Raw genomic sequence first — 17153 nt, forward strand, 5'->3', positions numbered from 1 at the left:
GCAGTGATGGGAGCCATCAAAAGCGAAGCTGGGAATGAGTCCGCCCCGGCCCGCTGCCCTTCCCCTCAGCCCGGGTAGGCCCACACCTGGCCAGAGGCGGGCAGATCCCATTCTCACCTGGCTCTCAGGCTGCCAAGTTCTGCCTGTGTCCGCTTGGGGCCCTCCTCCCTCTGGTGCCAGGCCCAGCTGTGGGCTCCCGCTGCCCTCCAGTGCCGGCCACGAGGGGACAGGAGGGCCTGAGCACCGGGGACCCGGGAGCCCACAGACTTCCTATCACTGGGGCACAGCAGATGAGCAGGGCTGAGGCTGGAGGCTGCCGTCCCTGCCCCCTGTGCATGTGCATAAACCACGAGGCTGGAGTGTGAGAAGCGCAGGCCCGAGGAGCTGATTAAGGTAGCAAAGCTTCTGCTTCCAGAAAAGCCGAGGCTGCCCTGTTAGTGGCCTGGGAACCATGTGGTGTAGCTCCCCGCCCTGAGGAGTCCCCTCTCCTGGAGCCGTCCACCTGCTGTCTGACCACTTCCTCCCACCCGCTTCGGTCTGGTGTCACAGAGCCATGGGAACAAGGATTTGGGGCAAGAGCTACCATTTGACCACTTCCAAAAAAGAGGAACCATATATCTGCCATTACGTGTGTGGGGGACCCTGAAGGAGGGATGGCGTGTACACATGCAAACACCCTCCCAAACCACACTGCCGTGGACCCGGAGTCTATCCCGTGGGACCAAGCTGGGCGAAGGATAGAAGAGGGAGGTCATCAGCCATGGTCAGAGCATCTCCAAATGTCCCAGGTCAGGGTCGGGGACTCAGAGAAGCAGAGCAGCCCCGGCAGGACATGGGACATGCAGAGGGGACAGAGAGGCGGAGAGGGCCCCCTCCCTGCCCGCTGTTGCTGTCGTCCTCCTTGGTGCCCGGCTTTGGGGCTTTAGGACCAGGGGCCCTAGTGGCCCTCTGCTGCCCCCTGGTGGCCACCAAGGGAAAGGCAGCGAGCTGAGCCTGGGGCGCTGGACCCACATTGGCCCATTGGGTGTCAAGTGTCAAACCAGTGTCCCCTCATCTTTCTCCACTGGAAGAACTGACAAAGCCTTCTAGCCTTGCTTCATCTTCTTACAAATGACCATGGGGTCTTAGGATTCTAGCCTTGGGGCTTCCTGGCACCCCTCACCCCAGCCTGTCTGGCAGCCAGGCCCTGTCCCCTCCAAGAGGCACCAGCTCAGGACACAGCAGGGCCTGACTCTGAGGAAAACATGAAGGCTCGGGGCACATTGGGCTGTTTCTAGACTCCGGAAACTCAAGCCCTGCCTGTCCAAGAAGACCACTCCCTGCTGCCAGTTCCTTCCCCCATTCCATCTTGGCAGCCACAAGACCCTCTCCACTGCCCCTGATGTCCAGAAATTCATGCATGTCACTGCCCTGGCCCCTGGTCCAGTCCCTAGGCCCAGACCTCAGCCCCACCTCCTGTAGGGCCCTGCTGAGTCCCAGCACTGGCCCCTCAGCCACCTCAGCCTCACTGGCCTTCCAGCCCATCCCTTCTCTTCCAGGAAGCCCACCCTGCCTGCACCACTTGCCCAGCTCACACCACTTCTCTTGCTTCTCCCGGTGTACACTCGATGTCCAAGTTGCAAACAGGCAGCGTGTTGGTGGATGTGCAGCCTGCGTGGTGTTTTAGAAAGAGGTGAATGGTGGGTTTCGTTGCCAAGATTTAAAGTTGGAGAGATTTCACATAAAAACCTGGATTTTCAGCCCTGGGCCCTGGTAGGAACTGATGGGTAGCCTGGCACAGCCCACCCAGCCCACTCGGCCTTTATTGTCCTTGCTTGTGTCTTCTGTCTGGCCGGCCCCCGCAGGCTCTGGGGTCTACAGCTGGGAGGTCCAGCTTCTACCCAAGGAGCCTTGCCTCTTTGGGATTTCTCAGAGCAGGGAGGAGCCTGGCCCAGCAGAGCCGACTCCTGGAGCCTTTGTGGAAAGGCAGAAGCACTGGCGAGGAGAAGCTGAGGCCCCGAGCCACCAGCTCACTGGGCAGAACCGGCCTGGGTGGTCACGGGACCACAGTTGACGGCGATTCTCAGGGCTCAGTCCTTTCTAGGCTGTGACCTAGTGCTTGCCCTGGTGCCACCTTTGGTTCCTTTGTTTGAAGGGAAATGGGGGGCAGGGGAGTGGTGCCTGCAAGCCTCCCCCTACAGACCATGAACCCCAGGAGGCCCGCTTGCCCACTGGCTGTCCACCGCAACTCCAGCCCACACGGCTGGCGGCAACTACGTGTGGAAGGAAAGCATGCAGAGGGTGCCAGGGTATCGGAGGGGGAAAGGGCTGGACTCCCTCTGGGCTGCAGGCCATCCACCTTGATTTTAGTCTCAAAGCAAGCAGGGGATTCCAACCGCATGCCAGGTGCAGTGCTCAGTGGGGCAGGGGAAGAGAGAAGCAGGAGAGACTGCAGGAGAGGGGCTGACACCTGGTGGTCAGCTGCTGGTCCTCCAGCATCACAGCCTGCCCCTCCCTGCGCCTCTCTCAGCCCCCCCCACGCCCCCCCCCCCCCCCCCCCTTGACCGCCCCCCCCCCCGCCGCCAGCCTCCCGGCCTCATTCACACCTCTAGGCCTCTGGCCTGGCTGTCTGCTTCTGCAGCCTCCTCCTTCCTATGAACCTTCCCACCTCTTGGTTCTGATGAGGACACTCCTCTACCCTGACCATCCGTGGCTCCCCAGTACCTCCAGATCAAAATCCTCCTGACCTGGCCTTCAGGACCCTCCAGCACTCTCCGCAGCACGTCCCCTTCACCCTGACCCGTCCCCCACATCCTCATCCCTCCCCCAGACTCAAAGACAGGTGTTCCCCAAGCCTGCCCCACAGGTCTCTCTTGCTAGCGCAGACCCTCCCCCGATGCCTTCCCCACCTGCCCGCAGCCCCCCCAGGTGGCGGCCAGGTTGTGTGCCTCTGTCACCGTGGTGTCGTACCTGTGTATTGCCTGGATGGGTCCTCCGAATGTGATCTTGCTGAGGCCACTCGGTGCCCCTCCTCCCTCTCGGCACAGTGGTTTGTGCCAACCAGGTACACGTCTACAGAGTACGTAGGAGCTGAGTAAGCGAATGAGCGAGGCCCGCAGAGACGGTGCCGGCCCTCTGGCTTACGTGTAGCAGGAGACTGGCACGGTGCCGCCCGCGCTGGGCCTGCCGCCTTGGGGAGGGCAGACGGGACTCCTGCTCTCCTGCAGGCTCCAGGCATCTGAGCCCGGCGTGAGCGCGAGGCTGCCCTGAAGCAAGGCCCGAGCAGGCTGGGGCCGTGTCCGTTGGGTGCCTGGGGGTGGCACGAGCCCTGCAGAGGCTGGAGGAGGGACACGCACTCGGGCATACTTGTGAAAGGACATGGCCACAGTGCCCGAAGCCCCAAGTCTCCTGCCTTCAGCAGGAGGAAAGGCCCACCAGGCATGACCTCTCGGGGCTCTCTTGTCACAGCTGCTCACCAAAGATGCAAAGCAGAGACTGGGCTGCCGGGAGGAGGGGGCCGCGGAGGTCAAGAGACACCCCTTCTTCAGGAACATGAATTTCAAGCGCTTAGAAGCCGGGATGTTGGACCCTCCCTTCATTCCAGACGTGAGTAGCCTCCCCAGCCCAGGCTGAGCCTGTGCACCCCCTCACGACCTTGACTTAGCGAATGTCCTTGAACTCCGGGAGGACGGGGCCAGTGGCGAGTGAGAGTAGCAGGTATTTAGCGCTGTGACAGCCACAGCTCGTGGTTCTGGGGCCTGGCTCCGTGGCAGGCACTTACATCAGCCTCAGGCATGGGTGCTTCTACTGTCCCTACTTGGCAGGTGAGGAGACTGAGGCCTACAGGGGTATGTGACGTCCCCAGAGTTCCTAAGCACCACAGCTGGGAGCCCAGCCCAGGCCTGTCGGGCTGCAGAGCCTGGGTGTGCAGTGGTGTGAGAAGGGCCTGGAGGGCCTCCCTGGGCCGCATGGCTCTCTGGCCCTGGGCCCCCAGCATTCCTTCTCTCTGTGGAGAAGGAATGGGCCGGAGGCCGGAGGCCCCAGCTGTGGCCGCCCTCATTCCCACAGAGATGTCTAGAAACGCTTCCACCATCCTGATCCTGTGGGCTCTGTGGGAGCGGGGATCCCCCGAGGTGCCGAGGAATGTGAGGTCAGAGAGGGCGTGTTCCGTCACCCCACCGCAGCCCCAGCCTGGAGAGTGGGGTGACCAGCAGCTGGCATAAGCGTGATGGCGGGAAGGAGCCCCTGGGCAGATCTGTGAGAGAGAGCAGCACTGGTCCCCAGAAAGGCGCCCCCCCCCCGCCCCCATCAGAACCTGTGGCTGGGGGTGCCGGGCCTGGGACAGGCCCCGTGTGACCGAGCGCTCTGCCCACAGCCCCGCGCCGTGTACTGCAAGGACGTGCTGGACATCGAGCAGTTCTCCACCGTGAAAGGCGTCAACCTGGACCACACGGACGATGACTTCTACTCCAAGTTCTCCACGGGCTCCGTGCCCATCCCATGGCAGAGCGAGGTGAGCAGGGCGGTGGCCGTCTGCACCCTGAAGGGGGCCACTGGGCCGGGGGACAGGCCCGGACTCCGTCGGCCGTTGGCGTGGGGGTCAGAAGAGGGGTAGGAGGCGGGATGGACACAGTCGTCTAGCGGACTGGCTGGGAGAGAGGAGGAACACGGGCCGGAGCTGGGGGAAGCCTGCGCTGCTTCCGCAGGATGGGGCAGGGGAGGGGGCCCTGACAGGGGAGGGGCGCAGGGCATGTGGGGCGACCTGGGCTTGGGTGGGGTGAGGAGGGAGAGGGGGTGTGGGTTTGGCGGCTGGACGATGAGCATACCCCCTGCCTCCTTCCTCAGTGGAGGCAGCTGGGGGAGGCCGGCAGGGGAGAGGCCGTGGCAGGCGGGGAGCAGTCTGGGCCTGGGCCCCTGAAGGATGCGGGGTGGGTGCAGGATCTATTGGGAGCAGGCTCAGGGCAGAGTGGGGGCCGCTGGGACTCCTGTCCAGCCAAGATGACTAACACAGCGCCTCGTGCCACCTTCGCCCGGCTTCTCCAGATGATAGAAACCGAGTGCTTTAAGGAGCTGAACGTGTTTGGACCTCACGGTACCCTCTCGCCGGACCTGAACAGAAGTCACCCTCCGGAACCGCCGAAGAAAGGGCTGCTTCAGAGAATCTTCAAGCGGCAGGTGAGGGGCGCCCCCTCTGTGCCCGGCTGTCCTGGCGCTGGCCCCGGGACGCCCTGGGCCCAGCTGCTTCCCCGAGACCGGACCTGCGGCCTTCTCCCTGCGTGCGGGGGGCGTGGGAGACCGGGGGCCACAGCAGCCTGCCCGAGCCCCTGTGCCCGCCAGCTGAGGGATCCGCAGGGTGGAATCGGGCAGGGCCGGCCCAAAGCTCGCCCTTCATCAAGGGTTCTCGGCCTCGCCCCTGTGGACCTTCGCGGTGAGTTCTCTGTCGTGGGGGCTCTCGTGCGCTGGAGGATATTTAGCAGCCTCCGTGGCCTCTAGCGCCCCCTCCCACTGTACCAATCGAAATGTCTCCAGACCTGGCCCCGTGGCCTCTGGAGGCGAAGTCTCCCCGACAGAGAACTGCCCCTTATGGCCCTTGTAAAGACTCAAGTTCTGTAGGTAGCGATTGCACGTGACAAAGAGCAGGCAGAACAGGTGTGGGAGAGGTGAGCCCTGCAGAACCCCATGGCTCCTGGGGTGGGGCCCCCCGAGGCGGATGCTGTGGCCTCCAGCTGGCAGCTCAGGAGACTTCGCCCCTTGGGAAAAGGCATTCTTCCTCAGAGCCTGTCCCTGGATTGGGGTTCGGCGTGGGCCAAACGGAAGAAATGTCCCTGCAGGGGACGCCCTGCGGGGACGCCCTCACCTCATCCCCCTTGCCCAAGGCGGCCAGAATAGCGCCCCCTCCTGGCCTCCCTTGAAGAAGGCTTGGCGCCAGTGTGTCCGTCCCACAGCCTGGGAGGCTCCATTATTTACATTCCCCCCACCCCACCCCCAAGGAGCTGCCCCTCTCCCCAGGAGGATGAAGAGGGAGAGGCGGAGCAACTCTGGTCCCCAGGCCTCCCAGCTCCCCCATCCCCACCCTGATAACAGGATGGGGTGGCTGTTGATGGCGCCCTGCTGTGGACCTAGCTCTGCGCCGAGCGCTTTCTGAGGGCTTCTCTTACTTAATCTCCACAAAAGCCTGGGCCTTAATTCAACTGTTCAGTCCTTCGGCCAGTTTGTAGCGAGCACCCACTGTGTGCAAGGCTGTTTCCTCAGGGTTTGAGATGCACCAGCAAGGCAAACCAGGATCCCTCCTTTTTGGGGGTCCTAGTGCAGTGTGAGCCCAGGATGTGCTCCCATTACCCCACTTCACAGATAGGGAAACTGAGGCTGAGGGAGGGCCAAGGTCACAAAGGTCACACGGCTGGTAAACCCATACGAAGGATCTGGGGATAACGGCAGGGAGCATGGATCAGGCACATGAAGAGAAAACGCAGACTGAGGGCAAGTTCGGGGTTTGATCTGGAAGCTTCATGTGAGTTTCACATCCTGTTCCAAAATAGACTCCTGTTTGTATATACACTTATAAAAATATAATTTTAAAATGCTTCCACCAAGTAAAATTGAAGTTCTCCAAAGAAAGGACCTGTCCCCTTCCACACGGCTGAGTCCCTAGCACGTACTTAGGTCCTGGGACAAGCGCTTGCTGTGGAGGCTCACAGACCCGGGGTTCCCATCTGGCCCCGACACTTTCTGCTGCTTGGGTGGCACCGCACTGACCCATCCCAGCCTCTGTGGGCCCTCCTGCAAGATCAGTGCCCAGGGCCGGCAAGAGGACTGAGGGACAGAGGGGTCGGTAAGAGCAAGCAGCTCCTGGTTCTGGGGCTGGGCACCCGCTCAGGCCCTCTACACACAGCCTCACTTCACACTCCACCGGCCCAGCACGGAAGCTGCTCTTGGCCCACAGGGCACGCAGGGCAACCAGGAGCTTTAATGACTTGCTCAAGGTCCCTCAGCTAAGCGACAGGTTTCAGACCCTGGGCCTACAGTAATGAACCCTATAGATATTCTAGGAGGGGCTGCCCCCTCCCTGCCTTGGGGTCCTCTTAATCCCATAGCTCTCCCCCTGCCCCAAGGGGTGGCCTCTGGCCCTGGGTCTGCAGCGGAAGAAGGGCACCAGGCAGCAGAAAGCGAGAGGAGCTGATGGGCAGCCCCTGACCATGGCGCTGTTTTCAGATTCAGAGGCCCCTACACGTCCACCAGGACTAACTCTGTCTCCCCCTGTCTCTCTCTCTCCTCTCTCTCCTCCAGCATCAAAACAATTCCAAGAGTTCACCCAATCCCAAGACCAGTTTTAACCACCACATAAATTCAAACCATGTCAGTTCAAACTCCACCGGCAGCAGCTAGTTGGCGCTCTGGCCTTGAAGTCCGCGGTGGGACCAGCGTGGACCCTTGTCCTTCGCAGCAGAACTTGCGGACGGGGGGCCCTCCAGGAGCCAGGAAGGAGGCTGGCCGCCTCCTCGACGCAGAGCCTCCCGGTTTCTCAAAGAGATTTCCACTCAGGTCTGTCTCCAGAGGTGGCCCTCCAGCCGACGTGGAACATTGCAATAGAAATCCAATTGGATACGACAACTTGCACGTATTTTAATAGCGTCATACCTAGAACTGAATTTTGTCTTTATTATTTTTAAAGAAAAGTTTTGTAAATTTCTCTATTGTCTCAGTTTACATTTTGTATATTTGTATTTAAATGAAAGTCAGACTTTGAGGGTGTATATTTTCTGTGCAGCCACTGTTAAGCCATGTGTTTTAAGGCATTTTAGAGTGGGCGGGGGGGGGGATTTACAAAAAAAAAAAAAAAAAGTGACTCAAGACTTCCAGAGCCTCAAATGAGAAAACGTTTTTATTAAATGTAGAAAATGATTCACATTTCACCTTTAAAGGATTGGTTGTATCCATCTCTGTAACCTTTCCCTCACACTGATGTTACCATGCTGTTGGCTTGTAACAACCTGAATTAAGTGCTCCAGACACACCTGGGACCTCAGCCCCGGTCAGAACATCCTCCGTGGGGTCTCTGGAGCCTCCTAGGGCCAATGCCAGCGTTTCCTTTAGAGGCACGCGGTGTCCGCGTTGCTTTGGCCTTGGCCTCCTCTTCCTTCTGGAAGGCGGCCGGTACGCAGAGCTGGGCCTCTTTCTTTCTAAGCAGGTTCTAACTGCTAAAGCCTGTATGTTTTCAAGAGGCTTGCATTTGGGGATTTTTGTTTTACTCTTATTTTTTAAGGGTTGTGTCGCGATGATAAGGAGTAGTCATGGAACCCCAGCTATCCCAAATCCTGTGGCCTGAGGAAGCCTCAGGGAGTGGGGGTCAGTGGAGTCCTACCGAATGAGTCCGTAGAGGGGGAGGGAGGCTTGCCCAGGGGCTCCAGGCACGTTCCTCAAGTGTTTACGGGGTCACAGGGTCTGGAGAGAGCTTCACAAGGCCCCGCAGATACCCCGGCCCAGGTGGCATGGGTGGGGTTGGCTCTCCACACAATGGCATGGCTAAGGAGAGGGCCGGGATACCACAGAAGCTCAAGACAAACCCCCTGTCACTTCTTGGGAGAGGTGGGACCAAGATGCTCTAACGGGGCATCTCAAAACTTCAGGCTCAGGTCGCCCCCAGGAGGACCCGGTGGCTTTGCCAGGCCAGGGTCTTCCAAGGGCAGTCCCCAGGCCCTTTGAGCCCCTGGCCGCCTCCTGTTGCCGCTGAAAAGTGACAAGGAGCAAATCCACCCTCGCCTCCCCCCTACCCCAGAACAGGGGGAGTGGTTGACACCCCTGCTCCCCTGCCTGGCTGAGTCCCTGGCGACCGAGTCAGCCTCACTCAGACGTGGTGTCAGCCACCCGGCAGTTGCCAGGGTTCCTCCCAGTGTGGGTCCAGCGCTACCTACAGGCGGCTCCGGTCAAAATGCGGATTCCTGGGCCCCACCCCAAACCTATGGAATGGATTCTCTGGGAGTAGGGCCCAGGAATCTGCATCTTTAAGAAGCTCTCCAGAACATTCTAACACGCCCTCAAGAAAGGGCACTGCTGCCTTAGCTTCAGCGGGGCTTCGGACGCGACTCTCCCAAAACGATTACTGCGAGCCGGGCCGCTTGGACGGAGGAGCGGTAGTGGGCATGGCCGCCTCCGTCCAGTGTCCGTGCTCCTCTGTCAGACTGGGCCAGTGGGTCCTGGAGCGCACTGCCGGAGAGGGGGTGGCCTCTGGGACTGATCGTTTTAGGTCACTTGACAAACAAATGGCAGAGCAGTTGGGCCGCCCTGGGATCCCTCCAACGTGCAGTATTCTTTTCTTCAAGACCAGCCCTGGCCTCACGAGGCTGCTTCTGGCACCTTTCCGGGGCTGCGTACCAGATAAATGCAAACAGCCATCCTCCGTTTTCGCCAACGAAGTGGAAAGCTCCTTGACCAGTATTTTAAGATCCTCAAGCTCTTGCTGACCCTCCTTTCTCAATGGAAAGGACAGTCATTTTCCTGGGACAGTCGCCAGCCCAAGCTCCCACCCTCCGTCCTTCCTTTTGCCCAATTCACAGCAACCCCCTGCTTCCCGAATGACTGGTGTTGAGAAGCCTCCGAGCCCCACACTGGCCGACCACAGCACAGAATCCTCACGGAGCAAGGAGGACAACATGCACCTGCCCCAGGTGTTTCTGCATCCCAGCAGCTCCAACGAGGCTAACACACAGGCCTCTGTGGGCCTCTTAAGAGGACTGGAGTCTTCCTTCGTGTTTGCAGCCTGTCCCCACCGAGTGCCCCCAGGATGGGGTGCCAGAGCCACCGCCTCTCTGTTCCCTCCCGTTCCTTTTGACCCTCCGTTTCCTGCAAGAGAAGGGAAGTCATTATTTAAAACAATGCCTGAAAATCAGCCCTCCTGTCCACCAAGTCCCCCAGTCCCTGAGTCACTGAAGGTCCTGCCCCCCACCCCCAGCTTCTCCTCCAACTTGTTTTCTATAGCTGCATTTTTTAAAGATATTTTTAAATTAGGGAAAAAAAAAAAACAAAACAAACCCCACCTTCCTCCCCATCCCCTTGCCTGGGATGAGGTGTGTTTGGTCAGTGAATGGATGTTTTTTTTTTTTTTTCCCAACATTTGAGCTCTTCACGGAAGGGCCTCTCTTTCTCCAAGCATGACATTTTCCTCGCCGGACGTTCTCTGACCTTCTGCCTTTGAGATGAGACACAGGGCCCTGCAGAAACTTCTCTGCTTCCACTTCCCAGGAGACAAGCTGCTGTCACCCCACTGTCACCCCAGTGGGACAGGGGTGATCCCTGCCACGAGCACCACGACTGACAAAGGTTTATCGAGCCCCCTCGGGGGTGGGGGAGCTCCCATAAGATCACCCACAATATCACCAAGGCCTGAGCCCTGCCTTCAGGGGAATGCTACCCCATCCCGTATCACTCATTCCCGACTCTTTCTAGGCTGGGAACATGGCTTTCTAAACCGCGTGCTTCTGAGGGCTGCTCACTTGCACAGTTGCTAAGCGTTGCTGTGTCTCCAGTGGCCCCAGAAGGGCTCGTTCCCTGAAATGCGCTGCTCTTAGCAAACCTCAGTCTTGGAGGGGCGAGCCGTGTGGAGAGCAGGGTACCCGGGTTTTACGCACGCTCGACGGGCAGCCCGCCACGACACATGGTGGGGAGTTCTGGGGACACATGTGGACGCCACCTTGGCATCGAAGGCACCACAGGATGCGGCCACCTGCCCGGGAGTCCAGCGAGCCCCGACGACGCGGAGGGCATGCCCCAGAGCAGCCGGGGTCTCCACACCTCCCAAGGAGCCCTGCCCACTGTCGAAGCTCCTCGTCGCTCTTCCACACCCCGCCCTTCCCTGAAAGGCTTGGGGCATCGGCTTCCCACCGACTCTCCCAAGTGAGCCCCTGACCCAGACCTCACTTCGGAGGGAGCCCCGCAACCTCCTTGCTCCTGGCCTCCCAGGCCTGGCCAAAGGGACCGGCAGCCTCGCGGACAGCCAGGATCACCCGCCCCAGACGAAGAGGAAGTGCCCCTTGGGGGACATCAGCCCTCCTCTTGGGCTGCTGCATGCTCCCATGTCGGCGTGAGCACCTGCACCTTCCGAGGACAAGCTCTTGCGTGCTGTCCTGTCCTCCTAGCGCCACCCTCGGAGGCAGGACCTCCTAACTTTACAGCCTGTTTGGAAAGAGAACGAGTGTGACCTCGCTGTGCATGTTGAAGCAACAGAGCTGAGTCACGACCAGCAGAGAGCTCCCTTCTTTCTGTCACAAGGGACCAGGACAGGGCGGCCTCGTCGTCCCCTGTGGCCCCTCCCCCGTCGCCTTTGGAAGGCCAGAGTGTGCGGGTCAGAGCCTGCTCCCTGCGGGCCGGGGTTCTCCGCTGGTCTCGTGCTGGGGACAGCGGTTAAAACATTTGAAAAGCTAGCTCTCCCCGGGGACGGAAAGACGCTTCCTAAAAGAAGAATCTGGATGTCTTTCTCCAGTCCGTCAATAAATCATTTTTGTAATAGATCAAAAGCAAATGTTCTCAAGTCGAAGAGCTTAGTGGCTATTGGTAGTGTTAAAATAATAATCCTTCTAGTATCCAAAGGTTTCTGGTTTTTTTTTTTCAGGGAAATTTTCACATTGATGATGAAAGAAAATAGTTCCGTTTTGGAGGTCCTTCCTGAAGATAAAGGCTTTTGTTCTGCTGCTCTGAATCTGTGTACGTTCCGTCTAAGAGGTCACTCTGCTGCTGTATCTAGATGGAACCACTGGTGGTGTTTTTAAGAGAAATAAATTCCTTAATGAAAATAGCATTTCTTCCTGTCTGCACATGGCTGTCACCCCCAAGATGCAAGCACCTGCCGACCCAGCGTCTTGCTTAACCCCTTACGGCTCAGCCCCACCCCAAGCCCGCCCAGACGCCCCCCTGACCACGAGAGAGTGTTCACTGGGGGAAAGGGTGTTCTCCGAGCCTCTGACCCGGGGGGTCCCATCACAGGGCGCTCTCTCGGGGACCTTCTCCCACCCTTCCAGAAACCTCCCCTGCCGGAGCCAGCCTCCCCGGCAGACAGAAGCCACCATCCTCCTGCGACATACGGTCTGAGAAATTCCAGCCCCATAGCACCTGCCGCCCCACCCGCTACACCCCTCTGCCCGGCAACTTTGACCTCTTCCCGGGCAGACGGACGCAGGCGGCGCCCTTCCCTCACCTCCTCCAACCACTCAGGCCCCTTCCCTCCTCTCACTCCGGACAGCTGTGGATTTAGTAAGTGAGGGCACCAAAGTGGTCTCCAGCTAATTCATTTCCAGGAAAGGCTCAAAGCGGGCATCCCCAGGGCATCAAGCTGCTGTCCCTCCAGGAGGGGCTTCCATCGGGTATCAGGATCTAAGTGCCCTCCACAGAGCGAGACCGTGAAGAGGAGAGAAAGTCGGGGCCTCGGGAACAGGCACTCAGTGGGCGGCAGGCCAGGACTCCTGGCACCACCTGGACGCCGGCCTCGCTCAGCGGTCAGGGGCCTGGCACAGCCTAGGGGGAAAGAGCCCGTTCAGGTGCCTGGAGGCTGAGTTCTCCTCCCTACTCAGTCACCAGGAGTTTGTTGAACTCCTACTTTATCCACAGCACTCAGAACCAAATCAGAAAAAGCCCCTGCCCTCCTGGACCTTGTATCCCAGGGACATGGGCCACCATTGGCCAGAAAACCACAGGGCACAGCGCAGGGCCTCTCACACTTTGAGGAGCACAGACTCACCTGGGCGGTGTGATAAGATGCAGATCCTGACTCAGTAGGTCTGAGTCTGGGCCTGCATTTCTAACAAGCTCCCAGGAGAAGCTGCTTGTCCAAGGACTACCCTTTGAGAAGAGAAGCCTGCACCCTAACGTCAGGTCAAGGTCTGCAGTCAAAGCAGGACCTACGTTCCCATGGTTGTCCCCTTCAGGTGCTGTACTCAGAAGTCGATGTGTCTTATTCACATTCCCATTTGCGCTGCCCTTGAGGGGCGTTCCTACCACCGGTCCTCAAAGTCTAGCCCCTGGACCAGCAGCGGCCACCACCCCAGGGACTGGTGAGATAGGCATTCTCAACCCCCACCCCAGATCTAATCAGGAGCTCTGGGGTGGGAGCCGGTAACAGGCTTGCAGGTGATTCTGATGCGCACTCAAGTTGGAGGATGGCTGATTGACAAAGTGCTTTCCCCTCCTGGCAAGCTCATTAAACTCCCTATGGACCGCTTTGTAGGTGGAGACCGCAGAGGTGCAGGTGGTTGAGGCTCTTACCTATAAACGGGAAATGGTGTGTATCATTGGCTGCCTTTGTTCTTTAAAAATGGGAGCAAGGACACAACGGTATATAATCGCATGGCCGCCTGCTTTTAAAAATGAGAGGAGGGGCTCCTGGGTGGCTCGGTCAGTGAAGCATCTGCCTTCAGCTCAGGTCATGATCCCGGGGTCCTACTCAGCGGGAAGCCTGCTTCTCCCTCTCCCTGTCTCTCTCTCTCTCTCTCTCTCTAATGAAAAAAATCTTTAAAAAGAGAAGATAGGGGCGCCTGGGTGGCTCAGTTGGTTAAGCGACTGCCTTTGGCTCAGGTCATGGTCCTGGAGTCCCGGGATCGAGTCCCGCATCGGGCTCCCTGCTCGACAGGGAGTCTGCTTCTCCCTCTGACCCTCCTCCCTCTCATGCTCTCTGTCATTCTCTCTGTCTCAAATAAATAAATAAAATCTTAAAAAAAAAAAATGAGAAGATAAGCCAAAACTGAAAAAAATAGTTACCTATAGGGAGAGATGGCCAACAGGGGACAGGGTGAGGGGACGGATATAAAAACCAGACTTTGCTGAATGTGCCTTGTCTTATAGACTTGACTTTGCACACAAATATCGAATGGAAAACAAATCTGGCTTTAGCGAGGAGAGGCTTTTATTCGAAAGGAGCTATTGCCGCAGTGGGTAGAGATACTGCAGGAGAGAGGACGCTCTGACCCTCCGATCTGCAAGGTCTCAAGGGTCAGGCCCAAAGGGGTCTGCTTTATGGAGAGGAGTAAACAAGGCGCCTCACATCCCACTTCCCCACACCCAGATTTTTCTAGAAGAGAATGCCTTACCCTGAGGCCAACCTATTCTCAGAAGGGGCTGTGTGCTGGCTCAGGCTGAAGATGGGCCAGAGTTCAGGGTCCTGGAGCAAGGAGAGAAACCGAACCAAAGTTTGGTTAGCAAGCACTTTGTTCGGATGTATCCGTGGGAACTGGTGGTTCAGCTAATCATTTATGAGGCAAAGGATGGGAATTTGGAGGGCCTGTGTCGGGCCTGGTCATAGATAAACAAGTAGGGGGAGGGGCATCCCTGGGGTTTCTCTAAGTCCGCAAGGGGAAGGGTGGTTTTTTGCTGTTTTCCCAGAACACAAAATGGTGAGTGGGATGGGACGCCTTTAACCATCTCTGTTCTCCAGGACCACAGGGCTCAAGTAAAATTCAACATTGTCCCATTTAGAAAGGTCTAAAGAACTAACAGGTTATTTTGAAAACTAATAAATAATGTGAAGGCATCAAGTCCCATTTGTCGAAGAATTGATGGGGTTGATGTCAGGAATACAAGTTTAGTTTAACATTCAAAAACCTATCCATGTAATTCGACACATTAACAGAAAAGAACAATCCTATGATCATCTCAAAACATGCAGAAAAAGCACTTGAGGGAAAAAAAAACAAAACCTGAGCGCTCATTCATGAAAAAAACCCTCAGAAAATTTAAGATAGAGGGGAATTTCCTTAACCTGGTAAAGCATCTACAAAAACTCTACAGCTAACATCATATTTGGGAGTGAAATTTTGAACACATTCTCCCTAAAAGCAGGAAAAAAAGGACTTCTAATTAACATCATATTAGAGGTTCTTACCAATGTATTAAGGGGAAAAGAGTTTGAAAGACAACGACTGGGAGAAAATAAACAGTCTATTTAGAAATAACATAATTGGATACAAAAGAAATCCAGAGGGCTCTAGCAAAAACAAAGACAAGAACAAAAACCAACACATGCACACAGGAAATCTGAAAAATTCGGCAAGGTCTCAGGACACAAAGTCAATGTATAGCAATCAATTATACACCTCTATATTAGTAACAAACAGAAAAAGAAATTTAAAAACAGCATCAAAAACCATAAAATACCTAGGGATAAACTTAACAAAAAATGTAAAGTACTTCTATGCTAAAACTAAATTATTGCTGAAAGAAATGAAAGATACAAATATGCCATGCTCATGAATTGGGATGCTCCATACTGTGAGGATCTCCATTTCCCCATTTTAACTATAGATGCCAGGCAGTTCTAATCAAAACCCCAGCAGGATTAGGGTTGCTATTCTTTCTAGCCAACCACATATCCGAGCGTCACTCATCTCCTCATAGAGAATGATCTCTAACCTCCTTTTGCTAAGTCAGACCCCTTGTGCAGAATGCGCAGCGGGATTTGGGAGCGTGGATTCCTGAGGAGGGTCTGAGTAAGCCAAGTACGCGCAGGTGTGGGCTGAAGTTAATTTCCACACATGTATTAGTCCACTGTTGATACCATACCGTATTTCAAAGTAAACTACACACAAGATAACACTGGGGTCGGGGGGAAGCCAAACCTCAGACCCCCAATCTTATGGAGCTTATCCAAGCCTGGAAAAAAGCTGAACTTGACTTTTGCCCAAACTTGGAAGTAGACATCTTCAAAGCAAATAGATTTTTCAGCTACTGGGAGAAAATACACTCAGCAAGCCTGGGGAAACTATATTTAAAGAGGGTTTCTTGTGGGCCACCTAGAGTTGGGTCTTGCTTTTTTATTCAATCAGGCACTCTCTCTCTCTTTTAACTGGTATGTTTGGACTAATCACATTTAAAATAATTATACAGCAATTGCACTACTAGGTATTTACCCAAGGATACAAAAATAGGAATTCAGAGGGGCACATGCACCCCAATGTTTATAGCAGCAATGTCCACAATAGCCAAACTGTGGAAAGAGCCCACATGTCCATCCACTGATGAATGGATAAAGCAGATGTGTGTGTGTGTGTGTGTATACATACAACGGAATATTACTCAGCCATAAAAAGAATGAAGTCTTGCCATTTACAACCACATAGATAGAGCTAGAGTGTATTACGCTAAGTGAAATAAGTCAGAGAAAGACAAATACCATATGATCTCACTCATACGTGGAATTTAAGAAAGAAAACAGGTGAACAAAGAGGGAAAAGAGAGATGTAAACCAAGAAACAGACTCTTAACTATAGAGAACACACTGATGGTGACCAGAGGGGAGGAGGGGAGGTGCGGGGGTGGGGAATGGGTGAAACAGGTGATGGAGATTAAGGAGGGAACTTGTGATGAGCACCAGGTGTTGTATGGATATGTTGAATCAATATATCGTACACCTAAAACTAATATTACACTATTAACTAGAATTTGAATAAAAGCTTTAAAAAATATAAATATGGGTGGATTAAAATCTACCATCTTATTAGCTCTTTTCTATCCGTTCCATTTGTTCTTTGTTTCTCTTTTCCTCCCTTTCTGCCTTCTGTGGGTTTAAGTGAGCATTTTTATGATTTCATGTAACTCCTCTATTGGATTATTTATGGCTCTTTTCAAAGACAGGTGGGTGCGGGATGTGTCTGACCGAGAGGGGAGAGAGGCCCCTTCCACTAGATGCGCCAGGCGGAGGGGAAATGATCTTCCTCTTCCCAAACCTGCCTCCTTCTAATCCATTCTCAAAAAGGCAGCCAAGACAGAAAACTTACCCCTCTAATGGGCTTTTCCCCCATGTGACACGAATAAGTATTTCCCCCACCCCAAGGGTTTGCCCCCAAGTGGAGGATGGTCTCCGAGAGAGAGAATGGGAGGGAGAGAAGATGCTGCAGACGAATTAACTAGCAAATTAACTAATTAAGTAGAGACAAGCTTCTGCCAGTCCGCGTAACCAGCGGGGCCAGGGGAAGAGCAGCTTGGCATCATTACATGAACTCCCAGTCAGGAGCAAGGAGTCTGGGCAGATGACTCTGATTCTGCCTTTGCAAAACGTCCCCTTTCCGGATGGAGATTCGGGTTGTCCTGGCTCTGAGGCTCACACTCTGGGACTTGGGGGGTGGTCACCGATCCATTACTAGTTATACCCCTGAAGTCTGGGAGAAGCTCTGGAGGCTTCCATGGAGGGGATTTGG

General features: G+C 55.8%; 1 protein-coding gene across 2 annotated transcripts in view; it reads left to right on the forward strand.

Moving 5' to 3' along the window:
- The window catches only part of GRK5 (G protein-coupled receptor kinase 5), a 212015-nt gene extending 200248 nt beyond the window's left edge, over window positions 1-11767 (forward strand). The window contains exons 12-15 of one of the 2 annotated variants that reach the window (XM_035030137.1): window positions 3448-3585; window positions 4355-4492; window positions 5023-5154; window positions 7267-7764. In XM_035030137.1, the coding sequence (XP_034886028.1) occupies window positions 3448-3585; window positions 4355-4492; window positions 5023-5154; window positions 7267-7365 (507 nt within the window). In that variant the 3' untranslated portion in view covers window positions 7366-7764. Of the gene's footprint in view, window positions 1-3447; window positions 3586-4354; window positions 4493-5022; window positions 5155-7266 lie in introns of both variants that reach the window. The other variant, XM_035030135.1, reaches the window with a different exon arrangement.
- Window positions 11768-17153: the final 5386 nt, after the last annotated feature.

The sequence above is a fragment of the Mirounga leonina genome, unplaced genomic scaffold (genome assembly GCF_011800145.1).
Source record: "Mirounga leonina isolate KUSES-001 unplaced genomic scaffold, KU_Mleo_1.0 Mir_114, whole genome shotgun sequence".
Taxonomy (NCBI): Eukaryota; Metazoa; Chordata; class Mammalia; order Carnivora; family Phocidae; genus Mirounga; species Mirounga leonina.